This window comes from Salarias fasciatus, chromosome 5 (assembly GCF_902148845.1).
Source record: "Salarias fasciatus chromosome 5, fSalaFa1.1, whole genome shotgun sequence".
Classification (NCBI taxonomy): Eukaryota; Metazoa; Chordata; class Actinopteri; order Blenniiformes; family Blenniidae; genus Salarias; species Salarias fasciatus.
In genome coordinates, this window is record NC_043749.1 from 26086691 (window position 1) to 26103045 (window position 16355).

The 16355-nt window shown below is 41.6% G+C and overlaps 1 protein-coding gene across 2 annotated transcripts in view; it reads right to left on the reverse strand.

Moving 5' to 3' along the window:
* The window catches only part of pparg (peroxisome proliferator-activated receptor gamma), a 32413-nt gene that overhangs the window by 14373 nt on the left and 1685 nt on the right, over positions 1-16355 (reverse strand). For both annotated transcript variants that reach the window (XM_030091776.1, XM_030091775.1), the window contains exons 2-3: positions 3152-3451; positions 2854-3020 (exon numbers count right to left, since the gene is read on the reverse strand). In XM_030091776.1, the coding sequence (XP_029947636.1) occupies positions 2854-3020; positions 3152-3451 (467 nt within the window). The remainder of the gene's footprint in view (positions 1-2853; positions 3021-3151; positions 3452-16355) is intronic.

Sequence of the window (16355 nt, forward strand, 5' to 3'; positions counted from 1 at the left end):
GCATACTAAATCACATCTGGAGTTTGTGAAGCCTCGTGTTTCTTGGCATGTGCATTCCTGCGGCCCACAGATGTTCCTTTTTAATAGTAGGTTATTTTAAGAAAGAGGAAGTTAAAGGGGGTCCAGGCCTCGCCTTAATGAAGAATGTTTTTTTTGCGTCCAAACAATTAAGTGTTTGCCTGCTTGGCTGACCCCCTCTTCTGCTGCGTCTCCCCTGAGACACAAACAGAACAATAACTGCTGTACCTGCCTTCGTCCAGCTCTCTGGAGGTACTGCACCGTTCAGTGTCAGCGGATGGAAAAACAGAAATCCGAGCTCCATCCAAATCTGGATCCGTCAGAGAGGTGCTACTTCAACTGTGGCTGCTGCTTCTATTGTGTTTGACTCCATCACATTACAAATCATTTCCAAAACATTTTCACTTCGGTCTGCCAAAAAGTACAAAATCAATTCTTCCCAGTGTTGACACAGAGGAGAAATGACAAAGACACACTTAACGTCCATCTTTTACAGCGTGCCGGAGCGCTGGCGCCCGTCTCACATCGCCGTGGGCGAAGGAGGTTCGCCCAGAGCAGATCGCACTCAGCACTCAGAGAAAACACTCAAACTCCACACAGGAAGACCCCCAAGCAAACGTCTGGGAGTTTTCCCGCTGTGAGACCACAGTGCTAACCACTACCCCACCGCGCCGCTCCACACTCAACGTAAACACACTACTGGAATTTTCTGCAGATCAGACAATCCTCCATTTTTACCAGAAACATCCATGTGTGCTGATGCTCGCTGGAAACTCAGCACGTTTCAGTCTGATGAAAGTCTGGTTCTGAGATAAGCCTCAATAGCAGAAAGTGAACAGGACGTGGAAATTGCAGGTACATCAGAACGCAGGTCATGTTGGGAGATCCTGAAAATGTTTCTAGACAGATGTCATTTTACAAAATGGGGACATTTTGGTATTCATGACATACTTTGAATAAAATCATTTTTATATATCACAATATTGTCAACATATCAACGTTAACATTCATAATAGAAAGCACAGAATATTTATAAAAAATTTAATTGATCTGTATTTGTTTTCTTATTTAAATATAATAAAAAGAGATAATATGATCCATATTTAATATTTGGTTAACCAGTTAGTATTTACCATATGTATAAAAAGTAGAATGCCGATGATAGACAGAACTTCACACTGTTACAAACTACAATGCTTTAATTGTTTTAGACAACTGAGCTCTGATGCTTTAATGAAATGACGTATTTTAATCAAAATGAGACTTGATCTTTTCAAGGGTATTGTTATAACCACTAGAACTGCAGAGTAGTAACAGATATTTACTGAGAGGTAAGGTAACACTCACACTGGGTTGCATCATACTCTTCAGTTTCAAATTCTTCTCTTAAACTGTATCACTGAGAAAACTTTCATCTCAGAATGAAAAATGTTGACCTTTTTTTCTACTTTCACATAAAGCACAACATTCAGGAGAATGTCTGAGAGGATCTGTAAAAGTCATTAAAGTAGGAAGATCTTTTTGAGCCAGGTGAGACAAGAAACTGCAAAGAAACTAAAAGAGCCACACGTTGTTTTTTTTTTTTTTTTTTTGCTGATTCTGTAAAACTCAGAAGTCTGCAGCGCTTGTGTTTTTTTTTGGTCTTCCTATAATATGTTATAATTTCAGAGAGAATGGAAATTGTGTCTGAAACTCTCCCCACACTATTGGCTATTTATACTTCAGACAGACAGGCAGATCGAGAAAGTTTGAGAGGGCGGCCGTATAATTGTAGGCACACATGCCTTTGTTGAATCGCAGAATGGAAAATGCACGGGGCTTGTGGTTAGAGTGACAGACATCAAAAGGTAAAGATGGCAGGCATCGCTCTATGCATCGACAATTAATTCTTCCCCCTGAGGCTGAACCGAACCCCAGCAGTGAAGATCACTACGCCTATGAACGACTCTTTGGGACGGTGGTCTGACCGTGGCGGTTTTCTCTCCTTCCTTAGAATAAAAGGAATCTATTAGTTTTATTCTGCTATTCTAAAGTCTGTATTTGGCTGTGATTTTCACAGCAAGTCATCTCAACCTGCACTGGCTAGTTCACGTGCCGGATGCCCTTCCTGCCACGAGCGCGCCTTCCTCACACTCAGGGGGTCTCTGCTCTTAACAGCATAGCAAAAATGTTTATGTTCAGCTATACATACTGTCTTCATTCATCTGTGTGAAACAGCGATAATGACATGACTCATTACGAGTCGGGACTTTTCTCAAGCAATATGTGCAAATTTTCATCATTATTTCACAAAGAAAAGAAAAAAAATTATACTTTTCTTTGTCTCATATTATGAATTTGTTTACAGTCTAAAAATTTTAAATGTAAAAAATTAATAGTTATTGATTTACATAATGGCTAGATGTATAAATTAAGTATTTTTTGTCTTCAGAAAGGTGTAGGTGTGATGAAAACATCCTCTACTCTTCAGAAATTTGAAAACAAGAATATTTTCTTTAAATTTTTTATCATTTTCTTGGTGGCTTGGCCTGCCAGGTGGAGCCTCGAGCAGGCCAGTTTTGGCCCACGGGCCTTAAGTTTGACACCCCGGTGTAGTGGATAACAGTCTCATACTGAGAGTGTCTCCGGTTCGAGCCTGAGCACGTGAGTGACTCCACTTCCTACTTAAAGTCCAATTAGTCAGTGGCTCTAAACTGTAAGCGCGTTTTTGTGTATGAGTGTGTGTGTCTGTGTGTGTGTGTATGTTTTGCTGGGATTCTCTCCAGGCCACCGAGCAGCCCTGAGCTGTGTAGAAGATGTACGTATGGGTGGGATGCTCTGCTCCTCCGGCTGTACCTTACAGCCCTCGCAGGCGTGAACGCCGTAGTGAAACCCCGAGGCTTTGTCCCCACACACACGACACTCGATGTTTAGGCCTGCGGTCGACGTCTCTTCGGGGAGCTTGGCGAACACGGGACTGTCAGCGTACTGCGGAGGCGACTCGGGCTCCAGCTTGATTGAGTCTGAAAGATGAAACACGATTCGTCAGACACGCAGACAGACTGACAGACAAACTGAAACTTTCATAAAACTCTCTTACTGCTCAGCAAAGCGTTTTCACACAAATTATTGTCACAATAGCGTCTTGGCTTACTGTGCATGTCTGGCTCTGTCCTGTAGCTATGCATGTTTGTGTAGTCCATGTTGGTCAGGTGCTCCTCAATCTGTGGCGGACTGAGGTCGTAGGTCACGCCGGCGGAAGACATGGAGGATACGAGCCGGGGAGAGACGGAGGACGGGATGGAGGAGGAGGAGGAAATGGAGGCGTAGTCCAGCGTGGACAAATGCTTCATGTCGAGGGAGTGGGAGCTGTCGTCCAGCTCTGGCAGGTCCGTCGTGTTCAGGCTGAAGCCCACGGGCCAGGCCAGGAGCTGCTGGGTGTCCACCATGTCTGCTGCCAGGACGGAGGAGACACGCCGGCGTTAGAGCAAGCAACGCCACTTGGCCTTGATTAAAAATCAAATAATCATGAGAAGCTACAAAAAGGATGGAAAAAAATCTGAAAATATAGACTTGTTGTTCGGGAACATCCACAATATTTAGGCGGAAACTGGCCCATGAGCACAAATATCATCAAGCAGGAGGGCCGCTCGCCCCCCGTCTGCCTGTTATCTAGGAAATATGGAGGCAGATTGTGTCACGGGGAGAACAAGACGAACTCTGGCACTGAGGAACGTCTCTGCGGCTCAAAACACCGTCTTCCTCCGCTGCTGTTTGGGTGGCTGGCCGTCTGGTTGCCCAACCAGAGGACACAGAAAACAGGCCAAGGATGCAGGACTGGAGAACACACTGTGAAGGACTGCAAACCGAACGCCGTCACCGCCAGGAACCTTCTTTTGACTTCTAAGGATTTTATTTTCAATCCCTGAAGACTATATTTTGATCAGCACTGTTAAAGGACACAGGTGGTGATAATCTGTCCTATTATTTTAAATAACTGATATTTTCTCGTCTCGATGTTTGCCTGTGCTGCTCTGTTAGAATTCAATTTGTTCCAGGTGACGATGCAAATCTTAAAAAAAAGGTAATAGATACAATTTTTAAAAAAAAAAAATATATATATATGATTTTTTCTTTCTCAGAGCAAAAAAAAAAAGCAAAAAAAACCTCAACATTAACAAGTAAAAAAAACAAGACAAGGACAAGCTGGGAACTCATGAAAAATAAAACAGACAACAATGAAAACACAATTCCAAGATATATCAGTCTGCAGACATTTCTGTTCTACATTTGAGGCAAAATGGTGAAACATCCATTCTAAATGTGGAGAGGCAGCATGTGCTTGTTGCGTGAAGCTCTGTTTGTCCAGTCAGACCGTTATTTTCCTTGCATTATCCAGATATCTTCCCACATCTCCTCAGTTATCACTACGCCATGTTGCTTCTTCCAGATCAGTCCCCAGGCTCGAGAGCTGACGTTTGAGCATTCCCTCCGGCTGTCACAGAAAGCACAAATAGAAGAGTTGCTAACACTACAGACTTTTTTTTTTTCCGATCGTTGTTGCTCAATAAAGACTCTGATCTGAAAATAACGAAAAACATCTCATGCTAAATCATATTTCTTCACAGCCTGCTTAAAGGACAAAAGGACAGCACCGCCGAAAGCAGAAAATCCCTTAATTTCTCCAGCATTTGAAACCTGTGTCTACAAACTTTATTTTCATGTGCTGCATTTTTGGGTTGTTGCTGTTCCCCCCCCCCCCCCAGCAAACTTAACTGAAAAAGTGTGAAGTGCAGATTTTCTTGGGGTTTTTTGGTGAAAAAGCAAACATCAGCAGGATGATGCATACGGACTGAGTCAGAAAACACCGGGACACATCAGGCTCAGTCAGGATTCATCATGTGTTTGTTATTTTGATTCAATTCTTTCTGATCTGACAGTGTTTTTGCTGTTTACACGACCACTGAATAAAGTGATGAGATCACTGCTGGGTTTTAACTGCACCACGAAATGTTATAAGATCAGTCCCATAATGCTTCACACTGAAGATAGAATCATGTGTTTCTCTTAAGAAACACATGATTTAAGATAGTTTTTACATCGCCAGTGTTTTTCTGAAGACGGCGAGTGTGGTGAGACGCTCAGCTCTAACAGTGGGAGGCGAGCCGATGAGTCATTTCCATGGACTCTGATCAGGCCATAAACAGGGTTACACCACCGTCTCTCATCCAATAATTTCAATTAGATACACTGATCTAATCAGACTTACAGACAGCTTACAGCCCATGTGACCACCGGTGGTGATAAGTCTTTTAATATAGGCGTCTTTATCAGGGTTTAGGTGAAACTTCACCGTGTAATGATTTAAATTTAGATTTGTTTTCCTTCAATATTGCGTGAAGACTTGAATTTAATTTCTAACACACAGATGCACACAGTCAATTGATGCTAAGAAATAATAAAGGCTCTTCAACCAATGAAATGCTTCAAACAGGTGGTCAAGTCAAATGAAATCAAATTAGACATTAAAGGTGAATAGTTCTCCAATCCGATCGGTTCATAAGAAAAAAAAATCATACGTTGGATGTTGTCAAAGCTGGTCCTGAAAATAACATGAACGGAAAATCTAAATATTTCATTAACTGAGGCTGTAAAACACTGTTTAAGTACTAATTTGGGTGCATAATTTAATAGTCTTAAGTATCCATCTCAAGACTTTTACAACCTTTTGAGAAAAGTGAAATGTAATCAGTAGGAATAAAAATGAACCTGTAATATCTATCAAGCTTATCTGGATTTTTTTTTTAGCTTTGATATACTTTAAATGTGCATCAACATACATTTAATTGACTTCAATTTTCTTTGACAGCATGGTACATGAAGAATAAACTAAAACGGTACAGAGGCCATCTAATCACAGCTCATACTCATCAGAGTAGCACCTTTATAGCCCAGCTTCAGAGTTAAAGTTTCTGTTTAATGACTGACAGATGATCGTACTAAACAGGCTCATACAGGCTTTGCATCAACATACAGTTGTTCATTATTTGGGCTTAATTGAAGAATGAAGGGAAGAGAAAGCACAGATATTTGATTTTAAATGTAGAATGCACAAAGAAAAAGAGTTTTAAAAAATGTATATTCAAGTAGAAAAAAACATGAAAAATCATCCTAAATCAAGTACGAGACATCGTGTTAAAAGGAACCAGCCTGATGCGGTTCCATTCAGCATTTTTAACTGCCTAATCAAATGCAATTTCAGTTTTTTTTATCTGACAGAGTAGTTCCAAAAATTACCTAAATCTAAGAAGCAGAGACAACAGCCTATATATAATCAATGGTGCAAAAGGTCTGTGAACTGAAGCACCTGACCTGCTATACATCCTTTAGAAGCAACACTGGATCTCAAAATAAACCACTAATCAACCTCAGTGCCCCATTTAGTGCTCAAATGTAACAAAGAACTGAGATGAATTATGCAACAGGACAAAGCTAAAATAGTCATAGCCCAGTGGCACGGCAGCGCCAGGTACAAAAATGGCTTGAAAAGCTTCCAGATTACTTGTCAAAACATCCCCGTGGAACAAACATCCTCCGTTCTCAACTACATATTGTTTCCTTTTTACTTGTTTGGAATGTGGCAGCAGAAATCGGTGGGGGTCCACTTAAAATTCACATGGACGGTGACATGTTTTATTGTTCCAAACGGGGAGAGAAGAGAAAATGTTTGTGTGTGTAGAGGCGAGCGCCACACTGCCTTGGAAGCCGCTGACTATTAATAACCAGTGAAACCTGGTTATTTTTCCGTTCGCTGGACAGTCGCCAGTCAATCCAAAAGTCTAAAATAGACAGTGCACTGCAGCGACTTGTGTCCCCGCTGGCATCGAGTCATGTTAAGGAGACGGGAGGTCCGCTGGGAGAGACCGAGAGCCCAAGAGATGAGGGGTGAAGGAGATAGACGCGAGTGTTGACACAGCGAGTCCCAAGACCACTTAACAAACCCAAACTGCACCCCAGAGGCTCAGAAAGAAACCTCATCCATGCCGGGTCCTTGAGACAGCCTGCAAAGACAGAAGGAAGGCGGCTGCACCCCGCGACAGTTACGCCAAGCTGCTGAAATCAAGTCGTACTTGAAGGTGGAAACAAGCCCGTGCTCTGTGTGTGTCCGTGAAGACGCCGTCACACTGAACTCAACATGTTTGCATCTGCGAGCGAAGTGCAAGAAAACAAGCTGTCAGATATTATAAAAGGTGACAGATGATTAGTAAGGGATCTGTGGTGTGTTTGCAGAGGTGTGTGCATGTGAGCACGTGTGCAACAGTTGCGCTACTGTGTCCTGCCCGTTTCAGATTTCCCCGTGTCAGAACTTGACTTCCAGGAAAGAGGACGGTGTGTGTGTAGGAGTGCTTTCTATTGGTGATTGCCTCAGTCATGACATAATGACAAAGGGCCAACGGCAAACTGGCAGGCAGGTCTGGCAGGCTGCTGTGTGTGTGTGTGTGTGTGTGTGTGTCTGTGCGTGTCTGTGTGAATGTGTGTGTGCGCAAAGACACACAGCAGAGAGCATCAACCCTGGCAAAAGACGCAGCTAATTTATCAAGATGGGAGAGTAATGAGTGAAAATGTTCATGAGCTGTGTTATGACAGAACTGTAAAACTATCGCTGAATGTTTTGAAAGGCTCACATGCAGCCTGATTGCAGCAGCTCTGTAAAAAAAAAAGAAAAGAAAAAAGAAAAAAAAATTGGTGAAACCAAGGAGTCACGCTGACAAATGTGAAATCTTTTCTTCGGGGACTGAGTTGCAAAATGAATGCAGGACTTTATAATATTCAAAGTTTCTTTGCAACAGCTAATTGGTCCAAAACAGGGCGAAGCAAACACATTAGGGGATCAGATTACAGCATAGAAATGGGATGAAAACCTTTTTTGTACCTCTGACAGCAAACGTCATTGAATTAAATGTGCCTTGAACAGCTATATGATTACACATTAAGTGCTACAAAGAGACTGACTGGTCCAACAGGGGGAGGGGAAATAAAAAAACAAGTCAAAAACCCTGCTATGGGAAAACATCCAGCTTTATCATCGTTTGTTTGGTTAGAGATCCTCCTACACAGCAGCCGTTGTTTAACAGTAGAGTGGAGTTGAGGACACGGGAGAGGTTACCACAGGAGCCAGTCCGGTATATTAAGTAAAATGCACGACAAAAGAGAAAACCTGCCTGGCTGCATTCAAGACGTAAACCCTCTTCTTATCTGCTCTGTTAAAATAAATATGCACTTTGTCTGAGGGCTGCACCTCCAGTCTCCTCCTGAAATACACTACTGCCAACACAACCCTCCTGTTGCATGTTTTTTTTTTTTTTTCAAAAGTATTATGGTTGCTCAATGCAAACTACTAACTTTGGGTCCAATGTGCGTCCAGTGGAATTCTAAAGATATGCTGAAGAGTATTTCCTTACTCAAAATATGTGTAATGTCTGTTTTCTTTTTCACACTCTAAGCTATCTCAGTATTATCACAGTAGTTCCTTGTTCATGAACAAGCTTTAGAGAGAGAAAGAGAGGGCGAGAGAAAGAGAGTCAGTGCAGAGAGCTCTGTGACTTCCTGACCTCTTCATGTAAGACAACATGTGGTTCAGTGTCAGTGACTAAAACAAAGATATGCCCGCCTGCATGTCTGCTTCACAGTCCCCGCAACGCCTTTGAAAAAGTCTGCGTTTGATTTTCCTCTGTGAGGAAACTGTGGGACTGAATGCCTTTGAAAAATGTTGTGGTGTGATATTTAGAAATTTGCCAAATTCTCAGTAGGTGCCCAAAAGGTTGAATGCAGTTTGAACGCAAGAAAAAAAAAAAAAAAAACCAAAAAAAACCTCCAGCTTCACGCTTCAGGAAACTGGCCCCATTTGTCACTCTGATGGTGTGAAGCCACACTGAGCAGAATTACCTGACAGGGCATTCCCCCTCAGCACCTGAATGATCAGAGTGTCAGGCAGCGGTCTGGACAGCTCACTTGGCAGAACCGAGAGTCTCCTCTCGTCTGAAAACCCGCTGCTGCGATCGGTACTGAACTCAGTCATGGAGCATCTCCACGGTCTGCCACGGTGGGAGGTTAGAAAACCACATTTTTCATCTGCGTGGCACAGCTCTGAGTAAAACGGCACCCAGACAACCTCACTCTGATTTCAATTTGATTTTTCTGTCTAATTTATGTGTTTTAGCCTCCAACACTGGAGCCCTGATAAAGACTCAGTCAAGCTGAGGTCAGACTGAGTGGGAGGCAGTGCTTTTTACAAAGAAGCACACATTTAAAAAGAAAACTTCCCCCGTTAAACAAAATAGATTTTATAAAAGCTGACAGACAGGTTTTCAGCATTAGATTTACTTATAAACAACTGGGTAATCCAGAAATATTACACTCGGTAGGTAGTTGTGTCTGAAAACCTGTAATGACCTACTTAAATTTTCTTTGTTTCAACCCTTTTTGGGGGAAAAAAAAGCCACAAAAAAACCTCTTCTGATCTATGGGATTTTTTTTGTTTGTTTTTTTAGATCACTGGTGCAGGCAGTCTACATTCATTCTGCACTCAAACCCAAATCAAGTGTTTTTGTTGATAAACTGTCGAAGAGACAGTGAGAGAAAACTGGCCGACCTCCAGCGTCTCACTCGCAACCACAAGACTGAATGGAAATCAACCCAGCAGACGGCACAATTAGATGAATAAATGCATTTAATGCAGGTCGTCTTTTGCACCACACTGGCCTTTGCACTTATCATGTTGAAACAACACACACACACACGCGCACACACACACACACACTCTGACTGACAGGAGCGATCACTCACCCTGCTTCAACTGTCTCGCTTCGGAGAGTTTTCACTGTCAGCTTACTGACCAGCATCGAACTGACAGTGACTGGAGAAGGCACTCAACTGTGTGTGTGTGTGTGTGTGTGTGTGTGTGTGTGTGTGTGTGTGTGTGTCTTTCTGTGGTCATGCTTTTCCTTAGGAAGTGATGACCAAAGAAAGGGAACTACATACACACTCATTTTCTCTCTGACAGAGTCTGCACTCAGCAGAAGTTCAGACAGCGATCCATCATGTGGTCTGATGTGGTCAGTGTGTGTGTGTGTGTGTGTGTGTGTGTGTGTGTGTGTGTGTGTGTGTGTGTGTGTGTGTGTGTGTGTGTGTGTTTGTGCAATCCCTACTCATATGATGACATACATATATATGCTTGTCATTGTACTATTAACCAATAAAAGTTAGAGTATGTGTGTTTGAATGTCTGTTTGTTCTGTGCATTAAACGTGTGTGTGTGTGTTGTGTGTGTGTGTGTGGTTGTGTGTGTGTGTGTGTGTGTGTGTGTGTGTGCGTGCGTGCGTGCGTGTGTGGTGGTAGACATCAGATGCAGATGATTTCCTGTTGCTTCACGCTGACAGGCAGCCTCATCATGCCTCTTTAGTTGCACTTCTCTCCCTCCACTCAGTCACTCAGTGTCGATGTGACAGTGGTGACGCACACACACACACACACACACACACACACACACACACACACACACACACACACACACACACACACACACACACACACACACACATACTTCTCCTCCTCGTGAAACATGTAACCCGAACAGGCAGCTCTTAACACCAGTTATTCTCTAATGTCGGTTTCCATTCAGAATACTGACGCTGCTGGACCAGATCCTCACTGTTTCTTCTTTCTGATTTTGTCTGAACAGAATCGAGAAACTCGTTTTATATTTTCATCCCAATATGTTATATGTCAAAACCTGTCAATCACACTCTGTAACCACATCAGGCAAGTTATATTTAAAGCTCTATATTTCCGGCTTCTTCATTTTATTTCTAATTAAATCAAAGTTAGTCTACTTGTAAGATTTCACTTTTTTTATTGTATCAATATACTTGTGTTTTTACCTTTAGTGTCTTTAATGTTATTATAAATGTACTTAGTCTTTTAGCTCACACTGATTTTATTCATGCTATACGCTTTCATATTAAGGATAAAAACCTTAAAGTTTTGACGCCATATTTCGGTTTTAATGAAAGGAGCCAAACAAGTCCACATAAGGTATCGTCTGTGGAGTTATTTATCTCGCTATATATTTTATTTAAATACTTCATAACGCACATGCTCGGGCCAAATTGGAGAGAAGCGATTTCCTACAATTAAGCGTAACTACTGGGAATTTCTGCCTCTGTCTGCATTGGTACAAAAGCCATGTGCTTATATGGGGGTGCATAAACAATTATGAAGCATGCTTTATCATCAAAAATAAAAGTTATCCTGAAAAAACCTGTTAGAAAAATGAGCAGATTATGACTGAACTGAGTCAAAAGAGGAGCAGCAAACACAGAACAACCTGGAGACGGAGTCTGGACTTGTTTTTTGCCATCCTGCATGCACTGACAGCCGTCTCATGCTGCTCAGACGGGGTTAAGTGGTTTCACATCAGTTTGACAGTCGCTTTCACTAAACCACTCACATGGTGAGTGTGCACTGAGACAATGAGCAGCCAGAAGGAAGGCAGAGCCAATATTCTTCCAAATAATTTGTTCTCAGAGAAGTCCAGGACAAGTTAGCATTTGATGCGTTCACATTTAGAACACTTGCTAATGAACACGTGAGATCAATGAGGTGTGAAAGATACAGAAGCGAAAAGTCTGAAGTTGATTGCAGAAAGTGACCATGTGTGGGGGGAATAAAGAAAATGACTCATTCGAAGATATCAAAAAAAAAATCAGCATTAGATTTGATATTCTGATATGCTTGAGGTCAGTATTATAAACACTTGACTGAACTGAAGTGATGAAAAATGCATTATTCATGTCTCCATACATAAAAACCCAAAAGTTGTTTTTTCAAGTCGGACCCGGTTTGACCTGAAAGTTCAAACGCTATTGATTCTCATGCAAATTTCCTGAGAGCCAATCACAGAAAAGGCTGCAGGGCTGCTACAGCTTTAGAAAACAAACTGCCTGAAGGGAGTGCTCATCATATGCATTTGCATGATATGGCAGGTATGTCAGTTGCGATGTCGACACCACAACAACAACACAACAAAGATTAACAAGCATGAACACAATGCGAGACTTCATCTCTGTGTCTCACAGGCCACTTTTTATATACAAAATAGGCACAGATCTTAATGAAAGACATTTGACAGACCTTTAGATACACTCGGCAAACAGGCAGATTTGTGGACATGTTGTAGATTTAATCTCCAACTAAAGGAGGAGATAAAATTAAACACTGCCAGGAGCACTCAACATTAATATAATGCAAATACTGAACAACTGAATAAGACAACAAGTCGTCACATTAGTTTATATCCTTCATCTGGATATCCATCCATCCATCCATCCATCCAGCCATCCAGTTAATCAGGTTAGCATGAAAATCAGGAAATGAAGAAGCAGCTAGTCTATCTTCATCTAAAAACAAAGAAAACACCTATCAGGTTTTTTTTTTAAAGCACAACCAAACCTGTAAAAATGACACTCAATAGTAATAATCTATAAAATGAACTTGCTCTCTGTCAAATATTTTACCTTGCATGACCACAAAAAAAAAACAAAAAAAAACAAACAAACAAAAAAAAAACTGAATGTAAATAACACTCAATTGTCCTTTGTTGCCCTGAGTGTGTCTGCCAGGTTCACTGACACACACACTCACACACCTTCAGCCACAGGGCTGTTCAGGATATGTTGGACATTGCCTGTGACGCCTGGACGGAGCGGAGGCTCCCGTATCACCAGAGGACAGGGTGACTGAACTCACATGACTGCTGCAGCCTATATTAAACACTTTTATGCAAACAAAGAGACATTTAAGGACACACAAATATTATGCTTCTCATATTTTGCACGTGCAGGGGCGTAGCGGACCCGGGGAAGTTATAGATTAGACGTAGATACGGGTCGGAATTCAGACACAGCCGTGCAAACACGCGCAAAGCCCACACATAAATGGGTCAGTATACTTCCACAGCTCCCCGCTGTGATATACATCTCGACTGCGACTGTGTGATACATTCACAGCTTTCTGGGAATCTGCAGTTTTCACAATAAACCGAGGACATGAACTTTCCCCCAGTTCCTTTAAATAGTTATGAGTTAATGGTTGATGAGTCCCTTGGGCCTCAAGAGCTTCCTCACTGGATAAAGAGAAGGAGTGGTACATGATGTCAAGGCCTCACGCGCACACACGCACGCACACACACACACACACACACACACACACACAGACAAATATATATACATACCGGTGTCCTGCTGTGACAGTGATTCTACCTATATGTGTGAGGAAGTGTGTACAGAGCCCAAACAAAGCATCGTCTGGCGCACTCCTTCCATCTGTGACAAGAGAGAAAAGCTGAACTCCAATAACCTTTTCTGGCCACATGGTGTGTGCACAAACACACCTCTTCAATGAAAGGTGTATCATATAAAAAGGAAATAACAAAAAATCCATTAAGATAAACAATGGAATCTATGGAGAAAAATGCATGACTCAGAGAGATGTCGCACCGGGAATGATCACGATCTAGTGTGAGAAATCAGAACAGTCAATACGAATCGTTCCATTTTTCAATTTTACCAAAGTGGTGAGAATGTGAACAAGTGCGACGTGGGAAGGAGTTCTTCGAAGCGGAGAGGAAAAGACGGGAGTGTGCTGCCTTCAGCAGGGGGACAATAACAAAGCCGTTCATGACGCCGATCTCATTCACAAAACGTGCTGTAAATATGCGCGCTGGAAAAGGCGCGCGCTGAAAACACGCACCGAGTATTGTTTTCAAGCCTCGAGGGGAGTCCGAGCAGGGTCAGGGGTGGCTCAAATAACCTGCCCGTCCAACGACCCGTTCCGGAGGACTGTCAATCACACATCAGCGACGGCAGGTCGCTGAAGGGGCTTTCTGTCTTCTCAGGGAGTTCAGAATGTGCCTGTCTATAAATACACATGGTCAAAAGATCATCTGGAATGCAGTTTTTAGATTTGGTCCGTTACTTTTGCTTCACGTCTGCTTTTCAAAATGCAATTTCTGTCAACGACACTGAAGCCATTAGCGAGCGTTTGAACATTTTCACTCAGGTTTCTGGAATATTTCAATGTGTAATTGACACGATTGTGGCTGTTCTGTTATCTTGCTTCAGAGAAAGTTTAGAAAAGTCGCATGGCTGCTTTAACGTTTGCCATTTGTGACTCCGGATAAGATTTGACTCTCACTTCAGACTCACAGCTCCAGATTTTAATGTGACTCAGCGATGACCATAAACTGCCTTTTCTACCAACTCATGAAAATCTATTATCTTAATTGACCGGCCAGCTACACCCGATAAAAGAAACGCTCGTCACTGGAGCTATTTTGGTTGATAACATAGGACAATCAGGTGACCTTTGTTTAACACCACAAAATACGGTCTTTCAAACACCATAAACTTGACGATTAATGAAACACAGCGTAGAGAGAGTCCAGACGACGAGCAAATAGGTGATTTAATAATAAATCCAGTCAGAGGGAAGCTGTTCGCTGTCTCGTTTCCTATCAAATCGGCATGATTCTTTGACATTTAACAACACAAGCCAGTTTTAAATTGAGGGGGTGGATTATAGAGGAACTTGAAGAAGTGGCGCCCGGAGCAGTCGTGTGTTCGATGAACTGAAAGGAACTGATGCACATAAAGGCTGAGTCAATCTCAAGTTCCCTCCGAAGACCACAGTTCTGACCCGAGGAGCTTTTCATCGCTCCCACATATCTTTTTTTTTTAAAAAGGGAAATTAGAATAAAGGTTATTACATGTCCCTGATGACTGTTGACTAACTTCTATGTTAAAGTGCATTGGCGAGTGAAATAAAGCCAGCATATTTTCGTGTTTCCGTGCACCGCGGGTCTGTAGTCTACTCAAAGTGAACATATCGATTGGTTTAGATTCAGAAGAACGAGCCTGAGGACAGCTCTGTGATCATCATGTGATTTCAGGATGTTTCTTTTCTGTTTTCATGCCATCGTATTAGCCAAGGTCAGAGGACAAAGTGACACTGCTACAATAAAGTCTGGCAGAAAAACAAAGATGAGCCAGACTTCCACTCCAGCTGCCGGCAGCTCCACTAACCAACGCTTGTCCAGTAAAAGTAAAAGCTATACACTATAATGTAAGTTTTTAAAAATTTAGTCTTTCTGGTAAAATACCTCAAGTCACAATAGAAATGGTTTAATGTGTAATGGTACGTTTATGGTCAAACAAGCATATTTAATTTGAACCAGGATTTATTCCAAAGTTTAAAAAAAACAACAACAACCTCAAATTAGACATTAAAAATCAATGATTTTCAAAAAATTTGCTCCGATCATTCATATAAATCTTTGTGGCAGATAAGATGTGAAGGTTTGAGGGTTTAAAAATGCATCCTATGGTCAACATAAGTAGAAAAGAAAAGTATTTTCAAAGCCTCGTCTTCACCTAAGAAAAATAAAGTTAACGTTTCATGTTAAACTGCATTTCTGCCAACCTGAAAGATATATTTCATATAAAGGCCTGATCTGTAAAAGAGATCATTTGACACCAAGCAGCTTGTTCTTGTAAAATCAAGGTGAAATAAAACAAAATAAACTGTAAAGAGATGAAAAGTGGTCCCTGCTTCGATGTTCAACATGAGTCACATCTGCTTCATGAATACGGGATTACTGAGAGAGAAAAAATCAGCAGTTTTCAGGTGTACAAGATTTTTCTAATAGGTCAAAAAAATACTGTTAAACTTGCAAAATTCAATTTCCAGTACTCCCTTATTGCTTTGTTTCTGGCTGATTTGCTGAATGAATAATGCAACGAGCTGATATTACCAAACTGTTGATGTGGCTCACAGACATTGCAGCATTCTGAAGTTACATTTCTCTCTGTGGTTTTGGACTTTTTCAGATGACAAAGTCACATGTCACAAAACCAGACTGCGAACGCGTCGGCCAGTCGTCATGATGTGAGTACACACACACACAAAAAAAAGAGTTTTATACACCAACATCTTTCTAATAAAATTAAAAGTTATACTGTTACAACCTGAGGAGAACGGAGTCCCTTTCATCGGAGTCTCTTTTACAATAAATTTACACTGGCCTGATAAACTGCATAATATAAGATATGATTACACTACAAATCAGACTGAAATCTGATAAATACGCCCAAATTATAACAGAACTATGGCTAAACAGAATAACCAGTCAAAGAATTATACTTTGAGTGACATTAAATTAGAACAGATAAAGAATATGATCACTCTGAAATTTGATCCTGCAACACAAAGGAATTAGTGAGCTGATAAGACTTGAAGTTAAT